The sequence below is a fragment of the Triticum dicoccoides genome, chromosome 7A (genome assembly GCF_002162155.2).
Source record: "Triticum dicoccoides isolate Atlit2015 ecotype Zavitan chromosome 7A, WEW_v2.0, whole genome shotgun sequence".
In the NCBI taxonomy this organism is placed as follows: Eukaryota; Viridiplantae; Streptophyta; class Magnoliopsida; order Poales; family Poaceae; genus Triticum; species Triticum dicoccoides.
In genome coordinates, this window is record NC_041392.1 from 546445565 (window position 1) to 546455599 (window position 10035).

Consider the following 10035-nt stretch of genomic DNA (forward strand, 5'->3'; position numbering starts at 1 on the left):
ATTGCTCACCTTCTGGAAGTCGCGGGGGGCGACGCCGGGGAGGTAGAAGGCGCGGGCGGGGGTGGAGACGAGGCACACGGCGGCGGCGACGAGGAAGAGGGGGAGGAGCAGGAGGCGGCCGCGCGGGCCGCCGGCGATCGCCATGTCGGGTGAGGCGAGGCGGGGGAGAAGCGGGGGAGTAGTGTGCGTGCCGAGAAGAGAAAATGGGGGTGGTGCCTGCCCTGGTGGTGGGGAAGTCCCGAGCTACGACGGCCTACGGAAGGGTGCAAGTGCAATGAGCCGATAAACGGCCGTGATTCGTCGACATAATGAAAGGAAATGGATTACGTATGTGTCGTGCGGAACAAAATTCAAAATGGAAACCCCACCGACAGGGGAGCCGTCTTATTCCGACCTGCACTGGATGGTTCCCGTCAACCTCATATCACTTTCATCATTTTGGAGTCACCAGAAAGAAAAATTTAGGTGCATTTGTTGAAAAACACTTTACCTCAAAGACTTTTTCTTATTTTGTAGTATCTCTGTAAACTAATACTGTATAAGAGCATTTAGATCACTAAGTTTACGCAGGGAGTATGTATTTTCTACTCGTACGTATTAGATGGCACTTTACCTTCTTCAACAGTTCTCTTGACAACATGACATACTTCCTCCGTCTGAATTAATTTGTCACTGAAACGACTGTCTGCAATTCTTTGTTATATTATTTCTCCCTGCACTTCCAACTTCGTAAGTTGACAATGCCGACCATGCTCGTGATCCACCGACACAGGCGCCGGTAATAGTTTATTACATGTCCAAGATCAACGGTAACCAAATTTTTAATTTCGATTTGCTTATGGCTCAGCCTCTCAGGAGCCGCCCATTAGGCAGTCATAAGTGACTCTGGTCCCCCCATTTTCTTTCACTTCAAAATTCCACATATGACACTCGGTAGAAAGAATCTATCGTACAGCTACAAAACCAAATACTCTAAAATGTTAACAGAAAGGCACTAATGAAATTTAAGTATATCCCAGTACCAAACCAAGTTTGAACAACCGTTCAAAAGCGATCATTCAAAGTCACCGAAACGATCAACATTAAAAAGACGAGGCAAACCAAAATGACTACACTACGCTTTCTCTACGCTTGGTTCGGCGCAACTTGCAACCCCTGGTAAAATAGTCTCCACTGCAACTTTCTCATGCACACGGCAACAAGTTACTGTGCGTTTCAAGTTTCAGAAAAGTAAAGAAGAAAGACAGCCCGGTGCATGTAGCTCCGGCTTGCGCATGTTTCTACAGGAAGGGTCCATTCCCTACATTTCTATCTAAGAGGCTGTTTTCAGGACTTAACCCGTGACATGGTCACAAGGCAGCAGATTTACCACTGCGCCAAGGCTCCCCTTCCCAGAAAAGTAAATTAGTACCAAGAGAAAATAATTACAGCCTAGAGGTTACAGACAGAACCCATGTAGTTGACGATGTACACCAGCACGTGCAGTCCAGCACAGTTTATTGCCCCATCTTTATTCATACACAAAAGTAGATACAACCAGCGTGTTCGAGCATCTTGGCCTAGAATGCTCTTGCTAACAGTTCCGGTAAGTGAAACCAAAAAAGAGCTCATGTGCGTTGGTTCAACATTCAACAATACAGGAGATGATATTACACAAGACAATAATATTACAGAAGACGCCGTGACCCAAGAAATCTACAGATAACATATGCTCGCTGACTCAAAGAATGGGATCTGACTATATAATTACTACAGCAAAAAGGCCAGAAGTTTGAACTGCTCAATTTATTCAATCTGCACTTGAGAAAACATTGGATCTCCCAACAAAGATGAGATCAGTGGGCAGCATCTCTGCTGTAGAACGCATCCAAGGTCTTCGCGGGGATACGATGGAGAAGCTCGCGAGGGAAGATGCGGAGCAATGTCCATGCTAGGTCAAGTGACTGGAAGATGTTCCGAGTATCGTATGCTCCCTGTGCTACAAATTTCCTCTCAAATTTGTCAAGGAATTCTAGATAAAGCTGCACAAGCAAAAAAACAGTACATTAGATTCTTTGATTTCTAAAAAGACCATGAGCCCATGGGCTGGTTTACTTAGTTGGCTGGTGAGCAGTTACGGACCAGATCTTCAGAAGAGAGAGCCTCCTCTCCCACGACTGCTTTCATGGCCTGGACATCCTTTCCAATAGCATAGTTGGCATAAAGCTGAACAGAAAGCAGGATGTGTGATTCCTCTGTATGTTACAATTGGCTAGAAAGGGAACCAAATATACAGTGTTCAAGTAAGTACCTGGTTAGACACATCTGAATGGTCACGACGGGTCATACCCTCACCAATAGCACTCTGCAAAGAATTATTGACAATTCTTAGAACTAAATTTCGGTATGAAATCCTGATAGCATCTTAAAGTAATGGACCCAGTTTTGTAAAGCTCGATTGGTAAGCCATCTCACCTTCATCAACCGAGAGAGAGATGGAAGGACATTGATGGGTGGGTATATCTGAAACAATACCATGACATCATGTAAACATTGAGAAAAATATTAAGAAGGGAAAGAAATTACTACGGGTTCTGAATGTAAAGAGCTGTATTCCAGAAGTAAAAGAACAAGTGAAAGTACCTGTCTGTTATGGAGCTGTCTGTCAATGTATATCTGTCCTTCAGTAATGTACCCCGTGAGATCAGGAGTTGGATGTGTGATATCTGTTTGGAGGGAAAAGGACACTCCATGGTCATTGCATTCATATGTAAAATGGTCAATAAAATGGAATGTGCAGTAATGATTGGCCTAAATGCAATCAGATTTGCAGTTGATGTTAGTCCGCCAAACAAGAGTGTTCAGATACTCAAGCTAGATTGTATCACACTCAGGACTCAGCAAAATGGTCAAACACAAACAGACAACATGCTGATTTTAATCTATTGCACGTCAAGTTTATAGCATGTTCATAACACAATTGCCGGTGCTACAAGGAATAGAGCAAGCAATTCACTACTTACCATCATTAGGCATAGTTAGAATGGGTATTTGGGTAATGGAGCCTGTTCTTCCCTCAATACGCCCAGCACGCTCATAAATGGTTGCCAGATCAGTATACATATATCCAGGATAACCACGCCTACCTGGCACCTCTTCTCGGGCTGCTGATACCTACACATAAGCAGAAGTGGGTTACTGACTTGTTACGGCAGCAAGTGCAAAATTATTACAGTTGAGCATAAAAGTTACTACATATACTCCAAATGCAGTACTATCAAGGTGGAAATCTTACAACTTACTGGATAGAGAAAACTACAAAACAATGTTATAAGTTAATAGAAACGTCAAGGTTCTGTTTTCAACACTAACACTGTATGGCCGTTTGGCAGTGGTGTGATTAACAAAGAAAAATAAGATATTTCAACACCAGATCACGACCAAACTCTGTCACTTCAGTTTGTACTGCATTTTGTACAAGACAGTTTCAAGTTTTAGTTCATTCAAGCAGTAATTTTTGCAATTAGATGGACGACATTTTAGTGTGCAATAAGGTTATACAATTTTATCAATCCTTTCCTTAAAATATCATTAACTATTCAGGTCACTGGCAAAACATCAGGACAAGAAGTACTCCAAGGAAGAGCGAGCTGATTTGAAAATGCACTTCAATGAAATCATGCTCTAGTTGATGAAATATCAAGGGCAATACCTCACGAAGTGCATCTGCATATGAACTCATATCTGTCAAGATGACCAGAACGTGCTTCCCACATTCATATGCCAAATATTCTGCTGTTGTTAGCGCAATACGAGGGGTGATGATGCGTTCGATCGTGGGGTCATTTGCCTAAAAGACAAACAAGAGCAGAGTGTTAAATTATGTTTTGTTTGGCATTGACCGAGTCAAATCTTGTTTAGGAGACAACTAAAAAATTATCAAATACAAATTATAGCTATATATGCAGTAATAATTTTTGTCTTGCGGTAGGAAAAAGTCTGGTTAACAAGTAGAATGTAAATACCAAGTTCAGGAAAAGGGTGACCCTCTCCATTGAACCATTCTCTTCAAAATCACGTTTGAAGAATTGGGCTGTCTCCATGTTCACTCCCATAGCAGCAAACACAATAGCAAAATTGTCATCTTCACCACCACCCTGGTACATCAAAGAAATCAGATCAATCAACAAGCTATGATTTGGCCACGGTTGCAAAAATGGTCTCTTTCAAAGAGATGGTTACCTCTGCATGCTTTCCTTTCTCCAGCCTCTTGACAAGACCAGCCTGACGACAAATCTGAGCAGCGATTTCATTATGAGGAAGACCAGCAGCAGAAAAGAGAGGAATCTTTTGCCCTCGAGCAATGGAGTTCATGACATCAATTGTAGATATCCCTGTTTGAATCATCTCCTCTGGGTAGGTTCTCTCACTTGGGTTAATAGAACTTCCTGAAATAAGTAACAATACATAACTATCAGAAGTAAAAAAATGATTACAGTTTAACACCATTCATAGTTCTAATTTTGTCCTATAAAGAACAATGAACATACACTTAACCATGAAGCTCTTAAATAACAGTATCCTTGAACTGAGAAAGCACTTACCGGAGATATCCAAGTAGGCCTCAGGCAATATCGGGGGGCCATTATCAATAGGTTTTCCAGAGCCGTTAAAAATACGACCAAGCATATCAAGCGAGACAGGAGTTTTCAGGACCTGTCACAGAAGCAGAATACCATAAGTAAGCAACAAAAAGTGGCAGCTTTCATATTCATATACAAACAGGAAGGCAGACAATATTATTTTAAATTTCATTCTCATAGTTCAATGTGGGCTTGTCCACGTTATCCCATTCCGGTGGTATGCAGTTGTGATGCCTCCTTACTCAACAATAAGCATGACTTAGCATTTTCAAGAATGAATGTCCTCATCATCAGTTCATCATACTATAACAGTGGCCAACCAAAAGCTTCCTTTTAGAGAGCATTTAAACAATAAAGAGACAAGAAGAGAGTTGTGGATAATGGGCATTTACCTCGCCTGTGAACTGAACAGTTGTGTATTTGTTGTCTATTCCTGAAGTGCCTTCAAAGACCTGTATAAACAGTCAATCCGTTCAGATAAACATAGATAAGGGCAGTCTAAAGTTTACTCGAAAATGAAATTAAACTAACCATATTACTAAATCAAATCAGAACATAACATGGTATTACTTCAGAAAGAGACTAGACTGAACATTTTTTTCATCAAAACAATGCAGAAGAGAATATTAATTAACCTGCACGACAGCCTTTTCACCATCAACTTCCAGAACTTGACCACGCCGGGTGGTGCCATCTCCCAATCGGATGTTTACAATCTCCTGGTATTTTGGGCCCTATAGACCATAATGACAATAATGAAATAGTAAGAAAAAGGAACTACTAGAATAATCCGGTAAAAAATGTGGGAATATGCTAACAGATGCACAAATTAGAAAAACATACACACCTTTACTTTGTCCAAGATAACCAGAGGTCCTGCCACACCAGAAACTGTCCTGTACTCTGCATAAGTAAATGTTTAGTAAGCACCGTCTTTGTTCGGTCATCTGAAAAGAATGCTTTTCTAGCAGCAGTACTAGTATGTGCACTTTGACCCTATGCCGTTGATAACAATGAATTGTACTTAGCGGAATGCACTTTTTGCTATGAATGAAGCTTCCAAAAAGGTTAACATTAGAAAGAAAAAAATGAACGGTAGACTAAAAGAATTGGCATAGTGCAAGGAGCATAATGTTGCATAGTTAAAAACAAACTGCAAAGCTACAAAAAGCAAACTTCGTCTACAATTTGATTAGGTCCCTCTCTGTTGGAACACTATGGATTTCCAGCAAAAGCTATATGGCTGAGTTATATTATTATATCAAATGGTCCCTTATCTTGTAGCCTAAGCTCGTTTACATATACGGAAGTCGGCATCTCAAACTTCCTATCCAAAGCTGGCGCCACAATGCAAGTGCTGACGGGCTGCAATGGCAGTTACCCGACGACAACAGGCAACAGCGCGGCACGACCACTGCTGGGCACACAAAGCTAAAGCAGAAAGAGACACTAGACGAGATGTGTTCGACGACTCACCTATGCCGATCTCCAGGGTTCCCTCCTCCATGTCGGCGCCCTCCTTCACCAGGCCCATGCTGAACCCAACGAAGAGCTACCTGCGGAGAGCATCACCAACCGCGCCGTCAGAATCAACACACAAAACGATCCGCGTCGCTTGTCCAAGCAACGCGGATCGCCCCGATCCCGCCGACAAAAAGAAATACACAGCGAGCTGTCTGCCAATCGCGCCCGCCGCTCCAAATTCAGGAGCAACGCGGGGCCTCCGCCCGACCCCTAGACCCAGATCTAGGCATTGGGGGCAGATCTCGATCCCGATCTCGGATTCGACGCCCGTAACGGCGTGGCGGGACGAACCTAGCCTCCCCGCGCGGAGTGGGGGGCGATTGGCTGCCCGCGGCGCGGCGCGAGGCGATCGAGCTTCGCCGCGGGACCGGGGGTGGGGGGCTCGAGAGCAGGGAGGGAGCGTACCTCGGGTTGGGATCGGTGGGAGACGGCGAGGAGGGGGAGGGGGAGGGGGAGGGGGAGGTGCTGGTGCTGGTGCTGGTGGATCGTGTGGGCGACGACGCAGCTGGGAGAAGAAGAGGAGGAGGGCAGACGGGAGAAATTAATGCAGGCAAACCCAATCGTTGAGGGAGGGGATACCACTTTTGCGTGTCTGTCCCTGCAGAATACAGAATTTGCAAATACGACCCGTGACCGGATCAGACACGAATCAGCCCCGCGTCTAAAACTGTATTCCTGTGTGGCTTTCCTTTTCAGGCCTCTTTGGTTCGGAAGATTTTTTAAGGAATTTTATAGGATTGAATTTTCATAGGATTTTTTTTCGAGTCCTTTGATTTGGAGGAATGGGATCCTACTCCTATGAAGAAATTCTTCATATCCTTCACATTTACTCATAGGATAGGAAAATCATAGAAAATGAGATACATGCATCTCAAATCCTATGAGTAAGAATAGGAAAGGAGATGTTCTTTGATTCACTTCATAGAATTTTTTTCATTGAGTCTAGACTAATGTTTATTTTCCTATGAAATGTGGAGGATAGAAAGATTTCCTCCATAGAAATAGAATTCCATTCCTAGAAACCAAATAGCTCCATAGGAATTTTTTCTATAAAAATCCCACCATATGAAAATCCTACAAACCAAAGGAGGCCTCGGTCCAGAATTCCAATTCAGCTTAGGATGATTACAAATATCGCTTGGTCAACATCTCAATTTTTTTATAAGACAAGACATGCGCCTACTGTTCAACTTCATCCACAAACTTCACCACCCCGACTGCCCCGCCTTGAAAGAGCTGGTTTCTCACCGACATCACCGGGGGACGTCGGGAACCACTCTGCTATGTCGTTCCTCGAGGTCATCGTTCGCAGGGTCTCCCAACATACAGGGCTATCACTCGCGTGGATCTCCGGAATGGACGCAGCACCTCCTTCTGGCATGACCGCTAGCGGCCCGGCGACGCTCTCTGCTTTGAGTACGCGACACTCTTCTCTCACTCTACGCGACCCAACGCCATGGTAGTGACGGTCATCGTCGACGGCATTCATCTCCAGAGACACCTCTCGACCGTCGCTGCTGCTCAGCTTGTGGAGGCGCAGGCTCTCCTTCATGATCTTGAGTTGGTGGATGCCCCGGACCGTCGGTTCATGGCTTGGGGGGAGGACCTCGAGTTCAGCTCGCGCGTCGTGTTCCGTCTGTTGTCCCCAAACGGGGTGCTCTATCAGTCCTCCATCGACATCTGGAGCTCCAGCCTCCCAAGGAAGATCAAAATTTTCGTTTGCATGTTGTTCTGTGGTCGCTTCAGCACCAGGACAAACCTGCATGCGAAGGATTGTGCCCCCTCCAGCACATGTGCCACCTATCCGCCCAAGGAGTCCACCGCCCACATCTTCGTCGCTTGTAGTCGTGTCGCCTCTACATGGGATCCTCTCAGATAGGTCATTTCCTCTCGGTCGAGGAAATTCTCTCCTCGACGCCGCCACCGGCGGCCACAACCGCCTAATTGAAGGACGAGCTCTTTGTGCTAAACGGGTAGGTTTGGAAGGCTCGCAACAACGCCACTTTCAACGTGATCGGATGTCGTGCTTGCGACATCCTCAACAGGATGGCTGACGACCCCCTGTTATGGAACCGACATTGCGACGCTCACTCCCAGAGTCGCCTTCTTTCGTTCTGCATTTTCTTTCTCTGGGCTTCATAGCTTTTCTCCCTCATTTTTGTTTTTTCGCTTCTTAGCTTCTTGTTTTCTATCTTTTCGATGAAAAACACTGTATAATTGCCAAGTCCTTCAAGTAATATAACAACCAGTGGGGCCCCTGCCCCCCGTCATTCTAAAAAGAATATTGTAAGACGTTTTTAGAGTCCATGGTGGTGTTAAAAAAAGGTCTTATAGGAGTATGTTACAGAGGGAGAATTTTGTTTTTTCTTTTGTGGGAAGGTTAATATTTTTTTTTGGTTGGCTATACTAACACCATGTGTCCTGCTGAGAAAAATACATTTTCTTTTGAGTTTACAACAATGCGGTGAGAACTAAACTTTGTACGTGTAGATTCACGTGTATATTGAAACACTTGGTTCATCCGCTTGCCGCTTTTTAAACACGTCACTGTCGCCTACTCCTAAATGATGGTACTAGCAAAGTTTAAAAAAAATGCTCTCTCCGTAAACACTCTGACCGTGCCTTTTGTCGGGCGAACCATCCTTCAAACAGAGCCTACAAAATATCATGTTTTTTAGAGGGACTTGCAAACAATGTCCAAAATTCTTTGGTTCTACTTCTTCTGGTAATAGAAAACAAATTAATCTGCTGGTGGACCACGGGCTGAGATGATCATGCATCACGGGACGATTGCTCCATGGCTTGTGTGTTCTCCAAAGGCCATGACTTCACATAAGGGTGATAAGGTCAAGTTTGATATAGTTTAATTATTACAGGTTCTTTCTGTAATTGTGCCCTAATTCAATTAGGCCAAAGCAGAACATATGGCCCTACATGCTTCCCCTCGGGGCAAGGAACAAAATTAGAATCCGTGCTCTCTTCTTTTACTATGTTGTCATGAGGTATGCTGAAGCTGATATACAAGTACTGTACTGTAGCATCCGATCCATAATTAGAAATCGCAGACCGCGTATAATGCCCCGATTCGTAAAGTAACCGTTAGTCAAAGTACAGATCCATGCAAAAAATCTACCAGATCCGACCCTGCAAACGCGTCGGACCCGTAAATATTTTTTTGGGACACGGCAAAATTCTTACCCCATCCGTGAAAACGCAGGTTCCCCTTCCCTTTCCTCGCCCCGTCGGTGCCCTGTATATAGCGGAAGCGATTGGCGGGGGCGACATTTCATCCCACGCTTTCCCCATCCACCGTCGTCTGGCCGCCACCTATGATTCCGGCCATACCGGCCGACGGGCCGCCACACGCCCGTGATTGTCCTCCACCACTTCCTCCTGCCTCGACCGGCCGGAAAGTTGTAGATTGGCGGTGGTTGTTTGTCGTGGTCGCCGGATTTGGCGTTTCCGGCCACTGTGACTGTGCCAATCCATGGATTGATCGGGGAGCACCCCGCACAACCCCGACAAAACCCGAGCGAAAACGACGAGGTATGTTCTTGCTTTCATTCGGCTTTGTCAACCTATTCGGTTCAATTTCGGTAGCTTATTGATATGGTCATATATGTAGAAAGGTGGATGCTAATTTTGGTATTGGGAAGAAGAATACATCGATTTATTGATACGAAGAAACTTAATAGATGTACGTGCACTCGTTGGTAGAACTGAGACTAATGCACGGCTGCATGTGCAATTAGAGAAGAAATTAGAAGGGAGACAACGTCTGCTTCTTTAGAATCAAAGAAGAAGAATAAAAAAATGCAAGATCAAGAATTCGCATATCAACAATGAAGGCATGAAGAAGATATTGTCCAACTAGTGGAAGCAGCTATGG

The 10035-nt window shown here is 44.6% G+C and overlaps 2 protein-coding genes across 3 annotated transcripts in view; both read right to left on the minus strand.

Annotated features, from left to right (window-relative positions):
• Nucleotides 1–228, minus strand: part of LOC119329396 (transmembrane 9 superfamily member 7-like) — a 5412-nt gene extending 5184 nt beyond the window's left edge. Inside the window, exon 1 of the mRNA XM_037602437.1 lies at nt 10–228. Within this exon, the coding sequence (XP_037458334.1) occupies nt 10–144 (135 nt within the window). The 5' untranslated portion in view covers nt 145–228. The remainder of the gene's footprint in view (nt 1–9) is intronic.
• A 1246-nt stretch (nt 229–1474) lies between these two features.
• Nucleotides 1475–6676, minus strand: LOC119329397 (V-type proton ATPase subunit B 1). 2 transcript variants are annotated; one of them, XM_037602438.1, is made up of 15 exons: nt 6552–6676; nt 6099–6178; nt 5470–5525; nt 5258–5356; nt 5015–5074; nt 4584–4695; nt 4222–4427; nt 4005–4136; nt 3692–3829; nt 3003–3153; nt 2623–2705; nt 2455–2502; nt 2291–2344; nt 2122–2205; nt 1475–2021 (listed from the first exon to the last, which is right to left on the minus strand). In XM_037602438.1, exons 2-15 carry the CDS (start codon nt 6154–6156, stop codon nt 1836–1838), a joined length of 1467 nt encoding a protein of 488 aa, XP_037458335.1. In that variant the 5' UTR covers nt 6157–6178; nt 6552–6676; the 3' UTR covers nt 1475–1835. The 2 variants fall into 2 exon arrangements, with proteins under 2 accessions (XP_037458335.1, XP_037458336.1); XM_037602439.1 differs by lacking the exon at nt 6552–6676 and adding an exon at nt 6438–6477.
• Nucleotides 6677–10035: the final 3359 nt, after the last annotated feature.